Source organism: Trematomus bernacchii, unplaced genomic scaffold (assembly GCF_902827165.1).
Source record: "Trematomus bernacchii unplaced genomic scaffold, fTreBer1.1, whole genome shotgun sequence".
Classification (NCBI taxonomy): domain Eukaryota; kingdom Metazoa; phylum Chordata; class Actinopteri; order Perciformes; family Nototheniidae; genus Trematomus; species Trematomus bernacchii.
This window is the reverse complement of record NW_022988043.1, coordinates 15,735,442-15,757,580: the sequence shown is the minus strand read 5'-3', so window position 1 is coordinate 15,757,580 and position 22,139 is coordinate 15,735,442. Positions and strand designations below refer to the sequence as shown.

Here is a 22,139-nt window from a genome sequence, read left to right as displayed (position 1 = left end):
GAAATCATAATTAACTCTATTAAACTATCATGTCTGGTTCATAACATACAATGGTGCCGAGAGTGTTGACTTGAAAACCGAAATTGACAGCAAGTATTGAGGGGAAATTACACTTTAAAACGAATTTGGGTTAATATGACTTTGAAAGCAGAGTGAAACTTTCAATGCAAATTTCATCAGCAAGGCGACCAATCACAGGCCGTAAACAAGTTGCGTCAGAGCCACAGGGAGCCTATCAGCTTTCACCACGACAGTAGAAAAAGACCGGAGGTGCAGCCCTTCTTGTTCAACAGTTGAGAATTGCCGGTGATCAGGCAAGCAGTGAAACCTCAAGGGTTCCACTGAATACAATAAGGATACTCGATTAATTTTGATTTCAGCACCCCCAGTAGGATATATCAACATGGTGGTGGTAACAGCAGGGACCGGAGTGTCCCACAAAGTGCTCCTGATCTCCGGCAAACAATGCAGCTCGGCTAGCGGCTCACAGGCAGGCTACAACCGGCCCATATCTGTCGTTTTACCGTCATGCTCCAGCCCGGCGTCGTCGGATTCAGAGTCCAACTCCTCCGCGGGGCCGCCCATACGAAAAAGACAGAGGCTCACACACTTGAGTCCAGAAGAAAAAGCACTTCGCAGGTTAGTCCTCAAAAATATCCCTTGATATATCATTATGTATGGGGTTAAAACCTTTATTTTTAAAGGGCAAACCCGGCCATTGTTCACGGTATTACCACAGGGACACGCCCAAAGATATTGATCCCTCTGATTTGATGTTTAAACCGCAGCACAAAGAAAGTAGGTCAATGCTGAATCTCCCAATATTAATATAAATAGATAATCTATGCAGTTTTAAATAGCACCATAATTTAGTTACATTTCATGTCGTTCATTTATCACCCTTGGACTTTGAACTAGCTTGTCAAAGTGCTATCTGAGACATTTGACTGTCCGCAGACCCGCCCGTCACTGAGCAGGATACTGATATCCTGGTATGTCTGCGTGGCATCAACATGGCCGGGGATTGCGCAGTACTGTGAACTCAAGTCATGTCAGGAGGCTTAGTCAGCATCATGGAAAGAATGTGTGCTAAATTCCTGTTTTTTTCCCCCCCTCCTCGTCAATATTTTTTCCAGGAAACTCAAGAACAGAGTCGCAGCCCAGACAGCCAGAGACAGGAAAAAGGCCAAAATGGGAGACCTCGAACAGCAAGTCATAGAGTTGGAGCTGGAGGTAAAAAAAAACACATTTTAAAACGGGATGTAGCTATGAATTCCTCTTTTATATTTGCCAACAGTCAAACATATGTCTTGAGCATAACGCCATTGTTGAGATTTTTTTATTTTTTATTATGCCATTTCACAACACAATGGCATTTCCAGCCATAAATGTATAACATCCTATAATGTTTTTAGTGTTGCAAAAGAAAAACTAAACTACATTGCAAAACCACACTGCAGTTACATATCTAGTGTTGGTTTGTTCACTTCATGCATCACTTCCCCATAACCAGTTGCAAGTTTCAAGTTCAAACATCTGTTTGTTCTCTCCCCGCAGAATCAGAAACTTCACATTGAAAACAGGCTACTTCGGGAAAAATCAAGCGGCCTTTTGACAGAAAATATTGAACTGAGACAGAGACTTGGGTTGGATACCCTCGACTCAAAAGAGGAGGTATGATTATGATGCCATTTGGTTGTAATGGAGGGGAAGTAGGGTTGGTTTTATAATGATTGTGTTTTCAGTGGAGTTACCCTAATTCACACTTTTTCATTCGTTTTCATAACAGGTTCAGAGTTTGTTATCCATCGGGAATGACGCAGGTTTAGGGATCGGGTCTTCTGAGTCCGCAGCACTCAGGCTATGTGTGCCTCCGCAGCAGGTGCAGGCCCAGCAGTCCCTAAATCTGAAGACTTCTCAATGGATTCAGATGATTCTGACTGTTCAGACGATGAGGTAAGTCTCTCATATGGATGTCTCCTTTTATAATGAAAAGTCATGTCTTGAGATTTAAATCCTGTCTCTAAGAAATCCACTAGTCAGGTCATAGGCAACTAGGCTAATCTCCTATCTTTTCTCCATTCTCCCCCCTCACTAGTCTGATTTGCTCATGGGCATTCTGGACATCCTTGACCCAGAGCTTTTCCTCAAGTCTTGTGAGCAGGAGTGCCAGGAGCCGGAGGAGCTGCTGGTCGGAGGGGGGAACCCAGTACCTCCCGCCACACCTGCGACTCTGGGGGCCTCACCAGTTAAGCTGGAGGCCCTTAATGAACTGATCCACTTTGACCACATTTACACGAAGCCCGTGGAGGAGGTGAGCATCGGGCAGTGCAGCGACCCAGAGAGCGACACAGAGAATATCGACGAGGCTATCTTATCCGTTATCGACGTGGTGGTGCTCGAGGAGGAGACCGTCTGCGTTAAAGACGAGCCGGAGGAAGTGGTCATCCCCAGCTGTGACAGTCACAGTCAGGTGGATGACTTTTTCTCTGAAACCCCCTCCCCTGCCCTCAGCGGCCTGGATAAGGAAGCTTGTCTTGCGGACACCTACAGTGACTCCGGATACGAAGGGTCCCCTTCCCCTTTCAGCGACATGTCCTCTCCCCTGTGCTCAGAGAGCACCTGGGAAGACATGTTTGCTAACGAACTCTTCCCCCAGCTTATCAGTGTCTGAATCAACCATACAGCCCAATAATTTATAATATATTTACATTTAAGCGCTAATGTGTAGTGTTAATAACAATGGAGAAGCACACAAAGCTTCAGAGTACCGTATAGAACACAGCTGAATCCACTCATGTATAGGCTAAAGTTAAGCACATAATCTCCTTTATATTACAGCAGGTCTGTACCAGTGGCGATGCTGCATTGACTTGTGGGAGATGGAGTTCATGACAGCTAATTTTGGCATCCTTTAATTACTGCAGAGAATTCAAAATGGATTTCAAATCTCTCGCTCACAGTTCATGACACGTAGGTAGAATCAAGTATTTCTGAAAATTATTAGGGGGATGGGGACCGATCATTTAAATATAACCTTTTTATTTATTTGTGTATTCTGCTTCGGGGTCATTGTATGTAAAACGCTTTCTTCTAATTTGTCGACGCTCTCTCTATGTAGCCTACTGCATTAAAAAACTTTTTGCATTGCATCTCGTCTCTTGTTTAAGTCATTGTAACTGCTTATACAGGGAAGAAAGAACTGCAACAATCAGATTTGAGAGAATAATTAACTACAGTATTTAGTTCCCAAATGAATATGCACATCAGGAAAGCAGAATGTTAAAATAAGGGATAGTCAACACAGGTAATGTTTAAAACAATACATTTTAGGATTTTCTTTTTGACTACAGAAGGTACAGAAGAGCACTGGAAATGGGGAGAAGGGTGGATATGCAACAAAAGGTTGAGCTTTAATATATGGGAAGGCCTGCTCTACCAGGTTAACTTAGGCAGGGTGACAGTGCTGCCATGAAATGTACTGCTATAATGGAATCTTGTTGAAGTAGTGGATAGATCAATCAACAGGCTGTTAGAAGTAGTTTGCAATTAAGGCAATTTATCTAGCAGAATGTTTTGAAGACTTGCTGGTTCCAGCATCTCAAATATATTGCCTTTTCCAGCTTTATATCGTAATCCAAACATCTTGGACATTTTGGAATGATGGTTGCACAGAACTAACTAATTAAAATGTCACGTTGACCTCAGCAAAACACAACATTTTGCAATCGACTAGACTAAGCAATTCATTATAAAAACGAATTGAAGGATTAATCAACACTCAAAACAACGGAAACCTGTTCAAACCATTAAGACATCTTGTGTTGTCTTTACATTTAAATCCCATCACTAATGTTATTACCTCCAAGGTAGGGATATCAGGAGTTTTAATTATGCAAATGAGTGTTAATCAGAAAGTAGAATGTTAACTGTGCTCTTGGTTCAGTATGAAGGGTCATAAGGTTAGGGCATTAGGTATTTGTTTCACCAAACAGGTTTATCAAACTAAAACTCTGTCCAATCCACAACTGTGAAATAATCTAACACGTGTGCAGACACACTGTTTATATATCTTATCTCTCTTGTGCCTGCACCACAACCTTGCTTTTCTGAGAAGCAGGCCTGCTTGTGTTACATAACACTTCTAATGTAACTGGGAGTTTCCTGGGAAGCCAACCTGAGACCGTTTTAGTTTAGCTTCCCGTCAGAAAAAGGTCAGTGTTTTGTCTCAGGTATTGTTGGTGTTTTGGCCTGGTATGAAGAGAAAAGACTGAGTGGGGAACACACCTTCCCCCTCAGGCCGTTATTCTAATCACAATGAGGTTTCATTCTTCAAGCTGTGATTGGTACGACCCACCCCTTTGAATGAGATCCCCTGGAGTCCCTATGTTGATTAGATCAGCTTTACAGATGCAACACGAATGAAATTGATCTGAACTCTGCAGGGTCTGTCTCTGTTAGCTTTAGCTCCTGTAAACTGATCACAAAGCTTTGCATAAGTGATGTCATCCATTATGTCTCACAACTACCCTCGTACATGACAGCATATTATCTGGAAGAGGTGGAAGGGGAAGAACAATTGGCAACTCAGCTATTTCATTGTAAATTGAACTCCACTTGTGGTAGGTTGACAGAAACCACAGCTGCATTTGACGTAGACGCACACTCAGTGAGCCCGAAAGAGTGTGGTGAGAAATGTACCATTTCCTGTCTCGTAGGTGGGAACCACAGCAAAGACTAGATCAAACTTATAGCTGTGGAGCTGAAACTGAAACATATCTGCTGAGGCAGGTCTTTTGATTTCAGGACGTAGATTCTGGTTTATTTAGGGCAGTAGTCTCGTTTCTGTTTCTCCTTGGTGTTTGAGCAGTTTTGTTTAAAGCCATTTGTAGGGTGAAATTAGTGTTCACATGATCTCGTTAAAAAGAGATATCTGCACCATTTAAGGGTTTTCTGTAATAGATGGTAAAACACAGCATTTTTCCCTTTCAGTAAATTATACTTCCGGTTCTCTTGCTAATCTGCCAGTCCTGGTCCAATACTGAGATAAAGTACACAGTAAACCGAAGAACATTTTAGGATATGAAGGCATTGCTGGGTGCTGTTACAAAATAAAGATGTGTTTTTTTTTATATTGCCAAAGGACTTGAAGCTCAAAAGTGACACAGTGTTACCCAACAAACTCAACTATATCTGTTGAGATTAAAAAGTGTAATTTTGGATCTTGCCGTTTTCCACATTTAGCTTGTGTGACTGAAAACAAAGGTAAAGAATGTGAGTGAGGACATCACAGTTGAGGTCCGGAGCAAAAGGAGAAGAATTGAACTGGTTCTTACTAAAGGGGTAACAGGGGTACAAAAATGTTTCATAATGACCATGCAGATCTTTTGATATTACAGTTCTCTGGACAAAATCTGGAGAATAAGGTCTGCACATTGGACCTAGTGTGTCACACATGTAGTGCACAACAAGAGATTGTTTGTGTTAGAAGCGATCCCATTTACTGGAAATACTCCGTTTGGTTTGTGAAAGAATAACAAGTTGGTAGAGTGGGCAGGAGGCTTGGCATAACAACACATATCCAGTGTAATTTGGGCATAAACAACTGAATCTCTTGTCGTTCCTTTAATTTGACTCAGAATTTCACCGATGGACATTACAGAAAATAGTTCCCGAATCTTGTCTGCTCTCCAATACACATTTTGCTTGTATATTTGTGTAAAATACACCTTATCTTAGCCTTTAAACGTGTGTTTTCTTCTGGTTTTGCACCAGCCGCTATAGAAACATCAACACGCCTAAACTGGCTATGAATCGCTGTTCTCTTCACTCAGTCTGAATTGGATATTACCCAGACTTTGTACCAGGGAACTGGCAAGATAAAGTCTGCTATCTATCTGATCGCAATGATACGGTCATATGCATTCTCAGGTTGTACACCTTCTCTGGGTAATGTCTAGGTAATCTTAGGGTTAAAGTGCATGTGGGAAAGGGGATTTGTTGAACACAGTCTGGGGTTAAAAACATATTATTTTTGCCAAGGACTTGGTCAAGACAAACTGCAGTTCAGTGTGTCCCTCTAAACCAGTATGAAACCGAATGATGTTGAGGTTCATGCTTAAATTAGAACTGGATTTGTCGTGCTAATATGACACTGTCGTCACCGATGCACGGATTTGGATAAACCTTACTGCAGGCTTCGAGTTACTATGCTCAGCAGTATTATAAAGAGGATTGCTAAACCCACACTGGCAGCTGCCACTTATGTAAATACGGGTTTTACAGTTGGTGATTCCAAGCTATTCAGTTTAAACAGTGAGCTCAAAATGTAGGCTACCGTTAAACTGAGAGCGACACGGTGGGTTCTCCTTTGACACACAACAACAGAAACCCTTTTAAGTGTTGCACTAGCTTTACAACAAGGATTCTGAGAAAGAAAAGTACCACCTGATCAAACAGGATTCAAAGACACAAGTCAGGTGTAAAGCAAACAAGAGGTCAAGGCAGTCATGTGACATGTTTCTCATGTTAATGGTGTAGCTGGTTGGGGGGGGGGGGGGGGGGGGGTGGGTGGGTGGGTGGGTGAGTTGGGGTCTCTTGGCAGTTGTCCTGCCTCGAGGGCTGAGCAACTAGAGTCCCCTGACCCAACTGAGGAATGTAAATCAACTACCCCCTTTGGCTTTCTTTATTAAAAGGCTAAGAGTGGCTAATCACAAGCTGGAGCGAAAGGGGGTTATATCTTTGGTATTTAGGCCACTTTATTAATGATTCAGTTGGGGGAAATTGAGTCACTGACTGCGTCATTCCCAACAAACAACATCTGTCCATCCCTGTTGGAAGAACACGATTCCCCAGTCTGTTTAAAGGGCAAACTGATTATGTTACTATTCTAGGAATCATTGCTGGTTAATCCTGTTCCACCAGTTCAAAAAGGTGGGTTTCTATTATTATTATCCAGCTGGTTTTTCTGGATGTTTGTAAGGTATAACCATCACAATGATAGATTAACATGCAGTAAATTATTAGAACGAAAATAAGCCTTCAATCATCAGTCATTCATCTTCAATACCCTGCCCACTGCTGCTCTTTTGACATGCAAGATAATAACAATATCAACCTGACAGCCCTGCCCCTGCTTTGTTGTTGGGATCAAGGCAACCTTTCCTTAGTTGCATCACACCTTGAATGTGTGCGCAAACAAAAGCTCAGACGTATGTGATCATGACGCACACACAGCAGCATGCACTCACATACAGCAGACTCTTCACTGTGCTCAGTCAAGGTGGTTTGCGCTCAAACTGTGAGAGAGATCACTATCCTCAGTTACCATTGGCAACAAAGGACGGTCAGTGGAGTGTGCTAATGCCGTCTGATCCATGGCACTGAGCCAAAGCTGACTGAGAACAGTAAGGCTTCTTATGGGAGTCCGATGGGACCCTGGAAGTAAAGAACATGCAGTTCTACAAGTTGTTGTAGAACTGTTTAAAGAGCCCCTCCACACATGTTTAAAGACCTTAAACATACTAAGATAATATGTTGTTTTGCCAAATGTTCTTAAAACTACATCTACTCTTTCTTCCTAATTGAAAAGTCAAAAATCTGAATATGCAAATATTTTAAAATTCAAAAGTTTAACAACTACTCAACAAAATGCCTCCTACTTCACTGTACACTGATAACGTTGACTTTGATTAAATGTGTTATGTCAACAGATTTCACATAGCCTAACTGTATTAGGTTAGTTGAAAGCAATAATATTAAGTTGAACATACCATTTTTTATTTAAACTGCTTTCCACTTCCACCACCCAATACGGTTATGTTAAATCTGTTGACATAATACATTTAATTAAAGTCAACGTATCATTTTTGCAGTTTCATTAATTCTCTGTGTTTGTTCCATGGAGGTAACTTACTTGTGTTAGTAAGTTACCTTTTGCATCATAATTAGTTCCAACTAGTTTTACACATCTTAAACTCAAATACAAGGTTAGTACAAAGGAACTCTCCTCCTTCAGAAGATTAATGTGAAGTGCCTTATAGTGTCAAGAAAGTAAAGGTCAAACATCTGAATAGAGTAACAATAAGCAAAACACATTTTTGAATGGAAATACAAAATTATTCCACTTTTTACAAATAATCTTTTATCTTCAAGAGAGACATCCGTTTCTTCTGATTTCAAATTAAACTACAACAACAGAATCCAATGTCAGCAGAGTGACCAGGAGACCTTTTGTACAAAGCATGACTGCAGGCTATCCAAGGCTTCCCGGAGTCATATTTAATAGGCCAAACTAATGCAAGCCGAGGGAGAACCAGCGTCACACATTACACAAGGGTTCATTGCCATGGTTTCGCTTCCTGTACATGTGGCAGTTCTGCAAGAGGCAGCCCGTGTGCTGGAAGAAAAACATGAATCACTTGGATTCCTCCTACACAGCGAGGAAGAGTCTCTGTTTGAAGCATTTCAGAGCACATCAAGGGGATTTAAACTGCACATCATATCTTTTGATATTATCTGAATCATGCCTTCAGCTTTCATAACCTTGACACAGCTTTACATTTTACTTTATCTGCAAGCTAATTCAAACTTCCACGTTTCTAAGATAATTCTTACACAACTTTTAGAGTATTTGCGCAACTATGCAGCACTACATTGCCTTTCACTGCTTGCTCTAACCAGGCCCCTGAGGTTAGACGCTCATACCTCAGCCTGTGTCTGCCAGCAATTACAGAGTAGGCTTAGACATGATCACAAAGCACAGACAGGCAGGCATGCACACTCATATGCAAGCTAAGAACCATAATTCCTGTTTGGTATTTCATCTTTCATGTGTGTTAATCAGGACCACCTACGCCATCTGAGACAACAAACATCCTTTAGCTGTCACAGCTTGTACTATGTCTGTTGTAATATTGAACACTCCAGCAGTGACCAGGTGTAGGAGTCATAGATCAATAGTGTTGCTGTCAGGTACAAAAAGTACTGTATGACAGCTTTTTCGAAACTCAAAAGTGTAACAACTGTTTGCGATATGTAATAATATACCATTTTAAACCAGTTCACAGCTCTTTTGGACTGTTCTCAGGCACAGTGTTGCTTTGAGCTTAATGCTAACATGCTCCAAACAGTTGTTTAGCGGCTATGTTTAACATGTTCACGTTGGTGACTGGATAAATATTGGTGCTATTTAGGACAGGACTGTTGGGGGTTGGGCGTAGCCTCCAGTACATTAGTGTTGACAAAATGTTACAGTTTTAATGTCTTTTAAGCGCAATTTCTTTCTTTTTGGTCTTGGGACACAAGTCTCTATGTCAGGGATGGATGTTTTCTTTTGTTATTGCTTTAACTCAATCATTTCGTAGTTTATCCGGTTGTAGCGCTACTGAACATAGCAAAAATAAACGACATCGGCCATATCTCATGTAGTTAACGGACGTAACAGTGGCCATCTGTAGGCAACACAAAATTAATGTTTCACAGCAATAATTATTTCAGGTTTTTGGGTTTAGTCTGATTTTAAGGACAAACAAGACAAGACAATTTGTGACAACTGCTCGTAATACTGGACTGTCCCAACGTTTTCAGGGCATATGGTTATCGGTGGTTTCAACAAATAAAATGTTGACCTGCTGTTTGCTCCGAAATAAGTCTAATAACTAAAATGATTAGGATGTGTTGACTGGAAACCACTAATTTCTGTACAAATGTACATAATCTATCCAATAGATTACATATGTTGGACTTTCCCATTGGGCCACACCACTTGAATCACAAGGTTTTCACACAGCAACAACCAAAAATAACTTTCTTTGAAAATATGATGACAACAGATGAAGGGAGGCGTGTGGCGCAGTGGATAGTGCGTTGGTGTTCGGATCAGGGGAGCACAGGTTCAAACCCCACTGCAGTCAGCATGTCGTTGTGTCCCTGGGCAAGACACTTCACCCCAAATTGCTCCTGTGGGGAGTGCCCACAGTATTGAGTATGTAAGTCGCTTTGGATAAAAGCGTGTAACATGTAATGTAATGAAGTGAAGACTATTTCTTCACTGAAAGTAAATGTATGTTAACTACAGGAAAGTTACTCCAAGAAAGACAATTCGGTCAATACAAGTCACAACCACGCTAAATGTACTCTACAGTAATGGTCAGATGTGCTGGAACAGCAACAGGTGTTTTCCCTCTGCGGCCTCAGCTGTAAAGGGCCCTGTGTGTACTTTAAGCTAACGCTACGGTTATTTCGGTCAGTGTGGACAGCAGAACGCAGAGCTGGTGTGACAAGTTACTTTGAACTTGGGCAAAACAACATTTGTCACAGTGACATAAAAACACATCGAATCACTATTACTACCACGATAGATCTCTGGGTCACAATATTTGAAAGCTTGTGTGACTTTGAGAACAGCACTTAATGTTTGAGCAGTGATAAGAATACATGTGCAAAGTGCCAGCTGTGGGGAGTTTATCAGTAGTACAAAGTGCTAACCAAGAGAACATGCAGGAGGGCACAATAAAGGAACTGATAAAAGCATGTCATGCAGCCATAACAGATTTTACATTATATTTTTCGAAAGTCTACTTTAACCTTATCACATGTTTAACTTAAATAACAAATGATGTCCTATCTATTACTTTGAGCAAGCAGAAATACAGATGCATAAGAACTAATGATTATTTAGCTGAATGTTAAATGCCAGGAGAATTGCAGCATATGTACTATAACATCTGCCTTTCACAACCGCTAATTTCAGTTGATTTCATTACAACTCAACTCTTTTGCGTAATCATTTTTAGATCCTTCTGTGTTGCACAACATTTCACAAGTGAGCAAACACAACTTCTCTGTGCCATTACTGAAGTCAAATTCACTTTCATAACTACACAAGCATGGGGAGGCCGCTGCCGGTAAACTGGAGAGTAAATATTGAATTTTCCTAGGCGGCCCGGTCATTGTACTTCTGATATGAAGTGGTGGAAAGGACTCAAGGTTATAAGATCAGGACGCCTGCAGACTTCATTGCCATCTAAACCTGAAGCAGGGAACGGTGTGTTCTGTCGTTAATTTAACACGTTTTAAATGCCCACAGAGTTGACTCTACACCCAGTTCTTATGTACATTTTTCAATATTCAAAAACTGTTGACACATGAACTTTGTTGATACTTATTGACAAAGATGCAAAGCAGAAAGCAATTCAGTATTGTGTAAAGCTGGGGGCTTGTGAGAGACTGGTTAAAGGAAACAATTGTGTCAAAATAAAAGTAGCACGATATCCTGACTTTAAGCACCCATCCGAAAAAACTGGCTTCTACATTTCCCATAATGCAACTTGATAGCATTTTCTTGCACCGTCTTCCGTGCTTGATAAATTGCCACATTTGTTAGATCTTAGAAATGAAGGAAGTCTATTGATTATGTTGTTTGTGAGCGTGTACGCCAGTGTAGAGGCCATAGAGTGGAATGTTTTTTTTTGAAAGTCTGAGAAGAAAAACAAATAATAGGAAAAAAAGAGAAGGAAATTAATAGAACAGTTGATTTTTTTCTGGTTTCTATTAAAAACATGGAGTTTATAAAAATGTTTGGAGTCACCAGCTGTTGGTTGACTTTAATGTGCAACCTTAAATATTGGGTAATAACTTAAAAGCTAACCAGATTCAGACATCATTAAAGCCTATTTCATCATTTTACTTATGTGCATAACTTAGCAGTTAAACCACTGACTTGCAGTTTGCTATCACTCACATTATTTGGTCTAGACTTTGTGCCCTGAGACTTGAGACCTAAGTGAGAAGTTAAAATGAAAGAATGCTCCCCCTCATGTTTTCGTAGTCGCCCCGCACCCACTATCCCGAGCCCAGGGCTGAGTGAGGGGCGTGTGGGGCGTGTGGGGGTGGGTGAGTTGAGCTCAGACTCTGTGGCATTCCTGAACTGAGTGCTAGCTGGCTGGCTGCTGTTCCTATTCCCAACTCCACTCCTCCTCTTCTTGGCAAAACACTTCCCCTTTCACTCTAAACTGGTGTGCTGCCAATACACCCACACATACACCCACACATACACACACACATACACAAACACAGATTAAAGAAGTTGTATGCCATGTCCCTCCATCTCACGTGGAAAACAAACTGTACATATTATCATGAATGGATAAGGACTGCAAGTTACTAAATAAATGTTGGTGAAAATAACACAGAAAATGCTGAAGGTCACTGTGGAGGTTTGGCTGGGTTCAACTGCACAACTGAGTGTTGGTATATTGAATTATATGTCACATGCTTGCAATTCATTAGAAAGAACAGAGGTATTTTAAAAAGCAGCCTCTTATAGTATGTTGTAAATGTCTGTTTTGCTACAGACAGCTAATACTGTGTGTGATCGTGGGTCAACCTATCCTCTTCCAGCACATTTGCGAAGTGAATTAGGCCGTTGCAGGAAAAATGTTCTTGCCAACAGGAAGGGATGCCTTTTAAAACATATTTCACATTCTGCATCATCAGTGGTTTGTTTAGAATGAATAAGATAATTGGGTTTTTGGCATGAGTAGCAAGGAAGTAGTAGAAATGATGTTATCTTGTGAGTTATCACTGGAGACTTGCGGGAAAAAGACTACATGCAGGCATCCAGGAAGACATCTTGTTATTCTTTGTAAATCTAGAGATAAAGGTGAGAAAGGTATGTACTGTTCCTGCTTCTCTGCTTTTTGTGTGAAGGTATGTCTGTCTTTATCTCTTCCTGTAAACATGTATAACCCAGAGTAGGGTGTGAATCTCCCTGTGTCTCATGCTTGGATTAACAATCGATAGTTTTGTAAATAAGGGTGCTAATTTTACAATCTATTTCAGTCCGCTGTGCCCTAATTAAACTTGGTATGGAAAATGATGGCATCAAGCAGAGTAAGTGTGTATACGATATGGAGTTATTATCAACTAATTGCAATAATAATGCAATTCTAAGACAAAAGGTAACATTTGTTCATGCTCAATGTGCACAAATAAAAACATTTAACCAAAACGATTTTAGTTTTTATCTATTTTTTAGAAACTAAACAAGTTAAAAAACAATTTATTTTTGCAAGAAATTATACAATAGTTCTTGACACAACTTTGACCGGGTGTGTCGGATTACCGTCAATCAGAAGCATTTTTTTATTATAGTGCCTTTAATCTCATATTTCCTAACCTAACCCATTACTGTAATGCTAATTTAGGTCACATTCTCACCTAATAGTCCTCTTCTTTGGTGCGCACAAGATGAGAGTTTGTTACATTGTTTCATTTTTCAGAAGGTTCGGTTTGCGTTCACACAGGCAAACCTCAAACGGACTCTAAACTGTAAACAAAAGTACAACATATTTTCTTATTTGTTATATATTCTTATATATGTGAAGCACTTAATTGAAAAAACTCTTGAAACTTGAACTTTGTTCATTGCATGTCATTTTATAATTTTTTCAGAAAGCATCTGTGTTCTTCGTAGCTCCATGTTTGTCCTCTGCTGCTCATTTTGTTAGCCACAACTTGCTAACTTCTCCTCCAGTAACCAGAACAGGAAATGACGCGTAAATATTACGCTTCCTTTGTTTTGGTGCGGACTGCGTTCACACCAGTGATGAACCGCTCCAGAGTTCACTAGCAAGCGGACTGCGTTCACACCAACCCAAACGAACCTCACCCAGGGGTTAAACCAGGGGTCAAACTACAGCCCGGGGGCCAAATGCGGCCATTTTGAATCGGCCCTCAGCAAATTAAAAAAGTAGAATGTAATACGGCCCACAAATGAAACTTGAGCTTTTCTTGTATTGTACTTTTAAATATATCTGTAAACATATATTACACAGTAGTGTTCATGTGTTAATAAGCCTAATTTACAATAAATTCAGTCAATTACATTTGAAATATATGTTCTAACAAATCTAAGTAAAAAAACCCAATAACTTGAAATATACCTTTCCGATTTCCTCTTATGATAATCAATCAGGGGCTCCTGTTGTGAGGGATGAGCTGCTAACAAATTAAATGAAACTCTCTGGAGAGCTGGGATGTAGGCTGTTTATTTTTCTTAAAGCAGATTCAAGTATCAAGCATAATTTACCTACTTTTGATTGATTTTGCCAACTTATAACTGAACTAATGAGGCATTATACCTCACCTCTAGTGAGCGGACTGGCCCTTCGAATATTTTTCTGTATGTGGTCCTCGTGAAAAAAGTCATGACACCCCTGGGTTAAACGCTCCAGGGTTCGATTAAACCGTACTAAACAAGGCTGGTGTGAACGCGACCTTAGGCTCTTTCACCCACATTTAATTTGACCAAACTGGGTGGGGCTGTTGTGTATTGTTTGTCCCTGCCTGTAGGCTTCTTCAAAGTCTCAATGTGGGTCACCTGGTGTTTGAGGGGCACGGCGGTACTGTGGGAGCAGAGTGACCCTTGAACCCAGCCAGGCGTCGTACTCCTTCCTGGGCATCTGGACCACGTGCTCTGTGGCAATCTGACAGAGGAGGAAGGGAAACGCAGGAGGGGTAGATTAAATATAGACAGACACAGTCAGAAAGAGATGCATTTTGATGCTGCATAGATGAAAAGTAACCACTGATGGTCACAGAGACATTGACAGATGCTGGACAAAAATGTTACAGTATTTCAAATATTAAGAGCTCCAGTCCTAACTAACACCAAGAAAGTGGATCACATCATTCCAGTTTTGAGGTCATTAGACTGGCTTCCTAACTGTTCAAGAATTAAGTGCAACATACTACTGTTGATTTATAGAGACCCAGTGGTTTAGGGCCAAAATACATTTCAGATCTTCAGCTACATTACATCACATTGCATTTAGCATTATGAACCATCCAGAACTCTCAGGGTTTCTTTCTGTCCTCAGAGTCAAAACTAAACATTGAGAAGCAGCGTCCAGGTATTATGCTCCATTTATCTGGAACAAACTCCCAGAAAAAGGCAAGCACCACTTCTTCTAAATCAAGACTGAAGACTTATCTTTTTGCTGCTGCCTTCTATTACATCAAATAACTAGTATCTTACACTGTACTGTCACTTTTATTCTTGCATTTGAATCCTGTCTTATTCTATTTTAGCTGTTTTATTTGTATTATTTTGGCTTTTGAATGACTGTTTTGATTGACTTCTGTTTTTGATTTGATTTAAATGTTATATTATAATGGGTGCATGTTGCACTATATCTTAATGTTTGTATGTTTTTTTAATTAAAAAGCATTCTGAATTGCCTCAATTTGGACTGTGCTAAATACAAAACGTTGCCTTTCCTTGCCCATTATGTTTGAAAAAATAAAAATAGAAATGAGGCTTTGTTAAAAAAACACTGATGGCGACCAGTATAATTATACGTTGGTGCTCATCGCCACAGCCCTCAGCGCTGAGACAGACATGGAAACAATCCAAGTCCTCTGTGCTCTGTTGAATTCAGGTCTGAGCTTCAGAGTGGGACACACTGCCACACACTGTCCTGAAAAGGAACAAGGTGGGACAGTATTCCCCTCCCCACTGCCCCTTCAAAAACAGTGAACCCCCCTACAGAGCCCCGGTGTGATTTATCAGGCGGCTTCCTGTCATTACACCTTCAGCTATCTGCTCCGGAGTCTGGAAGGATCTAATTGCCCCTCATTTCTGACCGGTAGGGGCGTGTTCAGAGGGTCTGGGGTTCGTGTTGGGAGTGGGTCTCGTCCCTAATTGATGGTTTGGTGGGAGTGGCTGAGAGTTTAACTACCGGGTTTAAAGTTTGGAGGAAGATCAGAAGAGTTGGAAAAATCCCACAACCTATTGTCTATAATTTAACATGTGGAAATTAACCAGGATAATGGTCTCAGGATACCTGCCCTCAAATTACAATGACCATTTTTTATCACACATTTTATACAATTGCCTAAATACAGATGTGCACTATACCCAGCTCAGAAGACAGAAATAGGATTAGGTTTGTCCAGATTTCAGTTGTAATTGTGGCTATTTCAACTAGGAATTTGAACATTGCATACTACAAAATATTACTTTTTAACATACTCTACAAGGCAAGGCAAGTTTATTTATATAGCACCTTTCAACACAAGACAATTCAAAGTGCTTTACAAAAATGAAAGACATTAAGAAAAACATATTATAAAATGGCATTTAAAAACACTCATTTAAAAGCAAAGATAATAACACATGAATAACAAAGGTACATGAATAAAAGTTACAGTGCAGTGTGAAAACCTTTGAATTGAGATCATGCAGTGTTATGTTTCCTCTCCCTATTTCTTTGTAATTTGGACACTTTTTATCACAGGATGATGGCCAAACTGTTTTTTTTTTTTTTGAATGCTTATTTTTTTTGTATCATACATAACTCATTATATATGCTCCCACTCTAAAATCAATGTAACATTTATTCCATAATTAAACCTTTGTGTTTGTTCATAATTTTGTGTACAATGTGGGAAATAAACTATCATTGGTTGCAGCAGTCCCTTGATGTTGGTTAAAAAGTGTGCTAGCTCCCTATACGTGTATTGTGCTTAGTGAATTGGGGGTGAGGAAGTGTTTTGTGTACCTGGACGGCCACACACAGCTCAGGCAGACAGAGCTCCCACGGCTCCAGACCCCCCAGCACCTTCAGCAGGACCTGAGGTGGAACCCTGAGGCTCTGCTGCTCTGCAAAGCCCCTCAGCTTCTCCAGCACCCGGCCCCCCGCTCGCTCCCTGCACACCTCCTGTGGCAGGCTGCTCAGCAGAGAGGACAGCCTGCGAGGAAATGAAACAATCTCAGATCCATCACTGCCACTGTGCTACAACACATCAGAATATGATGGTTTTATGCTCTCTTGTGCACATTTTTAACACATATGCAGACCACATGTGCATGCAGGTCCACAAATGGGACCTCTCCCCAGCCCCAGTAAACCTCTCAACCCCCCCCCCCCCCTCCCAACTCCACATTCCATTTGATAATGTCTTCAACAGGCTGCATACCACATATTGTTACTGTGCTTGTTTTTATTCTTGTTGTCTGGAGCTTCTGACTCTTGGGACAGGCAGGTCACATGGGGAGGAAGGCCCTGGGATTTGGTCACGTGACCCGGGGCTCGATACCCCTGGAGGCCGCTGTTTAACCTCTCCCTGGATGGGGGAAGGAAAGCAAATTGACAAAAAAGAGAAGAAGGAACCTGAATGAGCCTGTGTTATCTTACAATCACCTTATGCTGCATTGGCACCCTGCCTGTATTTGAACTACGCTTAAAAAATTATTAAGCACACAGACTGGTATGACAGAACAAACATGGTTGTTACTCGAGTAGGAGAACCACCCTGAGGGATGTGAAGGTCGCCCAGCTCTCAGTCATCGTGGAGCAAAGGCTCAGTGAGTAATCAAGTAAAAGTATACGACAACATAAAACAGAATAAGGTCACAGCAGTTACTAAATTAATCTCAATGTATTCAAATGCTCAGCAAGGAAGCCCTCAAGTTTTTGTGACAAACAATGATTCAGAGCCATGCAGTATTTAATGGCAGGTTACCATCATGCTGATACTTATGATATTTTTGGAGAACCAATAACGAGAAATAAGTCAGTTGGGATTGGATGATTATCAAACCTGGCTTTGAGCTCCAGGAGGTCTGCGTAGCTCTGAGATATCTCCTCCACTCTTTCCTTAAAGGCAGTTTTGATCTCTCGTAGCCTGGTGGCTTTGTCGTTGATGAGGTGGCTGATGGCAGGACAGCTGGGTGAAGAAAACACAAAGAAAAAAACAATAATAGTGTTGTGTCGATTCATTTATGATGATAATTAAGCTGTATACTGGGCCTGTGTGCCAGATTTTGACTCCCTAACAAGACGGTATTTGTATAGCAAACTACAATAATTTATGAAATGACCCCGTTTTATCGTATTGTATTATAGCATATTGGATTGACTTGATTTGGAAATGAACAGTGTATGAATTATATCTTTTTTTGGTTCAAAACATAGCCCCCAATTTTTAGTTTGACAAAGTTTTATGGGAGGATTCATATTAAACGTGAACACTTTTAAAACATATCTTAGCTCATTGCTGATTTGTGATGATAATATGTATCAAAAACATACACAATAACTAACTTTGTAAAATTGCAATTTTGATATCTGTCTCTTTAGGTACAATGGCCGCAGTGTTTTGAATGGCCTCCATTGTTACTGCCCGAAAAAATGCATTGATCGGTTTCCTGTGTATTGACATGACATCGATAAGCATGTTCTGTATATGAATTTAGAAAATGAATATGAATGGATGAAAAATAACTGCCATTAAATATGTTAATAAATTATGTAAATTATGACAGAATGTTTATGACCATGTCTTAGAAAAAGAGAAAACCTGATCGGTGTTTAAATAAAAAAATAAAAGAAGACCTGCCCTCATTACATTGCATCTGTGTTGAACAAGCATACAAACATTGATATAAACAGAATGTGACATAGGTATAATAATAAAGTACGTCACACACTGTTAGTTTGATAACAATTTAAGTTGTTTTTCTATTGCTGATGCATATGAAGTATGGGTGCAGTTGGAGTTGCACCTCTCGGTTGGAAAGCTCTTTGTGGTCTTAGAGCCGGTTTGGTCATCCGTCTTCAGGGGCTGTGGGTTAGACTCGGGTGGGGTCCAACTGTAAAAGAGGACAGATACAACAAGTAAGACCTGTTTATCAAAGAGACTGTTAAAAGAGGGATAGGTCATGTATTGTTACAGTGGCTTTCTAAAACAGATTGGATACTATAGAATGAGGCCTGAGACATTTCTCTGAGACAGAATAGTTTCTTGGACCAATTTTCCAAATAACACTTAAAAAAACAATCTTTGGGCCGTTGTACTTAGTTAGACTTTTTAATTTGAATTTCTTTTTACTTTTTCTATTTCTTTTGACGTCAATACTTTAAAAAAAAAAGATATTATTTTTAGTATATAGCACCGGTAGCTCTACCAGGTAAGCTATACAGTAGCCCCTCTTCTTTTGCCATCTTTAAGGTCCATTTTTGGCACAAAATATACATCTGTGGCTGGAGGCTAATTGTCAGATTTTTCTTGTTGCTTCTTTTGACTTTTATATATTTTATGTACGAAAATGTAATGCAGCACAACTGAAATGCTGTATACAGTACCTTTACTACAAATATGGTTACATTTACAACCATTCGAAGTATAAATGTTGATGAAGACATTGTTTTAACAACCCCATAATGACTGAAAGCTGTCTGAGAGAAACAAGTCCTCTGGAGCATGTAATCAGTCAATGAATGATGGTAACCATGTGATCACCTTTAACAGCTACGGTAAATATCAGGCCGAAAGCACCAGAGAAATGATCCTGATAACTTGCCCTTTTGTTCCCTCGGCCACAAAGGCTAACCCTTTACAGCAAATTCCTCACATAGTCTTTCAGATCAGTGCCTTAAAAACTCTGAATAGGCCAGAAGAGGAATGAAGATGAAGGGGACTAAAAATAGGACCACAAATTGAAGGGCTGTCACCACAGAGCGAGGGAGAGGAGGACAGGTTGAGCTGGCCTCTCTAGAGTTCCTTTTCCCCACTTCTGTTCACATAACCATTGCAGGGTTCACATGGATATTGGTGCTGGTCATAATGGCTTGGACTTATTTATGATTCTCTACTGTGAGACTAGGAAATAGAGATTTGGCTACTGTTACAGTTACTGCAAGGGCTTATATCATAAAGGAAAAAGCAGCAGTCAGCGGTAGAAGACCTATGGCAGTAGGCTGAAAATGATACATAGTTGTTATCTTTGACACCATGTTTATCTTTCCAGCTGCTGAAATATATATATTTATTTTAAATGTTATATTCATGAGATAAAACATGAATATAAAATATTTTATTTTATCATGAGGTTTATGCTAAAATATGCTCATGCTAAAAGGTTGAAAAAGTACTTCGTTTTCATCATATTTAGTCATCCTTATCCTGTTTTAATGTGCATTTTAGTTTCATCTTGGTTAAAGCAGACATTTAGTCATTAGATAATATTCAACATTTCCTTCAATTTATTCATTTATCATTTTGTAGTTTTAGTCAAACTGTTATCCCCACAGTATCTTATCATTATCTGAACACATTTGACACAGGTTGAATTTTTTTTAAAGGATTATTGTTTCTTAGTGTCCTTGAGTGTAAGTACAGATTTAAGAAAAATATCCTGGTTTACAATAACATTTTAGTCTCATCTCTCAACAATAAACTAACACAGTTATTGTTTAAAGATGTTGGTGACGAATTATAGCTGAACTTACTTGCTGGTTTTTGAGCTTTGGCTCTCTTTCTTGCCTTTCTGGTGGACATCTGACAGTGTGCAAAGATCTAGAGACACAAAAACAACAGAGATCTTTAATTTAATTTTGTTCCTACTCCATCTTCCTCAGTGCTTTTTCACAGCATGTTATTATAGATCTGTAACTCTCTCAGCTCAAATGTTCAAACTGTGAAAAAGACATTACTTTTCATGTTTTTGCAGTCGGAGGACAGCAGGGTTTCTGAGACAGAAGTGTCCTTAAGTCAGGTCTATACACTTGAATTCTGAAAATAAATCTTGGCCTTATTCACTGCATTCCCCGCATGTAAGCATTCTGCCAACCTGCCACAATACACACATTTACATAATGTATTTATCAATGTGTGACAGTAATGGGTTCATGCTATACAGGTAGAGCAGCTGTCAGTTTCCTGATGGCCTGAGATGTGCTCAGATTCTCACTTCTTTTAAAAGCAGCTTTTACATATTTTTGTATGTTTTCAAAACGAGTATTGCATCCTTTGTAAGATAATTAATGTGAGATTTTTGTGAGTACCCATTATTATTTTATTTCTGTCTTTCTTCCCCTTTTAATTTTCACCTTAAATTAAACATTTTAGTATTTTAAAATGTAGACTTTATGTCCTGCCCCACATAAATCTGAAAGACCCACATACAAACAGTAAGATATACATTCCTCTTTATCATATTTATTCAAAAAGTTCATGTTATTGGTTGCATTTGAAACAGTTTTACATCCAATCCCATCCCCAGCCACAGCCGTGGTTTTGACATAAAATCTTGAGTCATATAGGTCCGAGACAAAACCGAGTACAAATCCTGTCAAAATCTTTCAAATGTAATCATGTTCACAGCTATTGGGATGGAGTAGACATTGCATGGTTCTAAGATAAGATGATATAAGACAAACTTTATTGAGAACATCTCTTCAGACAGGGCTCTATGTCATTCACACAGCACATTTCAGACACATTTAACCAGACAGAAATGTAAAACACGGCTAAAACTAGACAGGAACAGTGTAAACAGGTATTAAACCTGTATTTTTGCAAAGTGTTATCTGTATTATGTTTTCCTGCTTCTTCATTAGCTGGTAGTCTAATATGCTTAAGTAATTTTGAGTCTGTCAAGGATGCAAATATGTGAGTAAAATATGTAAGAGGGTTGTAGACATAACTAGGCCAAATAGTTATGCCGTTTTTTTATTTATAATCGAACAGCTCCCCTTGGTGTCCACACACTGTTACTACACCATGAAATTGAGAGAAGTTGATCCTGTATGTAATCCGGCTGAAGCATCAGCTTATAGTTTTATTCATAGAAGGCAGACACGGTGAGGACACAATAAGTCTTCATGAAGTTTCCCAAGAGTAGAAAGCATTCATTAAAATGTTAAATACCAGCCTAAATGATTCAACTTCTCTATGAGCTGTGACTAAATTAATCACAGTGTGGCAAATCGGGGAGATGAGACGCCTATTAAAAAAATGTATAGCCTGATTTCTCATGAGGAAGAGCTATAAAAACCTGCAGCAGACACTGTAAAAGGACATCACTTTTGCAAATTGGCTGATTTCAGATTGAATACATTGAGTTCTTATTTTAATTATCCCAAATGAGTGCGGAGGATTAACTTTCTGTTCTGGTAAAAAAAAAAAAACTGCTGTGGGAGAGGCATTGAAATGCAAAGATAAACCTCCTTATTATTCAAAGTTGTACAATTCCCTTTTTTAAATCAAAGACTTTGAAACTAGGCTTCATTTTTTACGCTAAACTAGAACTCATTGTGCAGATTTACAAGGCAAAACAATGGACTGTGGGC

At 39.7% G+C, this 22,139-nt stretch overlaps 2 protein-coding genes across 2 annotated transcripts in view; one reads left to right on the top strand and one right to left on the bottom strand.

The window, feature by feature from the left end:
* LOC117472591 (coiled-coil domain-containing protein 60-like) overlaps positions 1-22,139 on the bottom strand; it is a 70,864-nt gene that overhangs the window by 12,219 nt on the left and 36,506 nt on the right. The window contains exons 8-13 of the mRNA XM_034117889.1: positions 20,298-20,364; positions 18,572-18,658; positions 17,608-17,733; positions 16,984-17,130; positions 16,566-16,755; positions 14,384-14,489 (exon numbers count right to left, since the gene is read on the bottom strand). Coding sequence (XP_033973780.1) covers positions 14,384-14,489; positions 16,566-16,755; positions 16,984-17,130; positions 17,608-17,733; positions 18,572-18,658; positions 20,298-20,364 — 723 coding nt within the window. The remainder of the gene's footprint in view (positions 1-14,383; positions 14,490-16,565; positions 16,756-16,983; positions 17,131-17,607; positions 17,734-18,571; positions 18,659-20,297; positions 20,365-22,139) is intronic.
* Positions 266-3,152, top strand: xbp1 (X-box binding protein 1). The gene is given in 6 exon segments (XM_034117996.1): positions 266-639; positions 1,137-1,233; positions 1,558-1,674; positions 1,790-1,870; positions 1,873-1,956; positions 2,099-3,152. Coding segments are annotated over 6 exon segments (1,191 nt in total). The 5' UTR covers positions 266-403; the 3' UTR covers positions 2,675-3,152.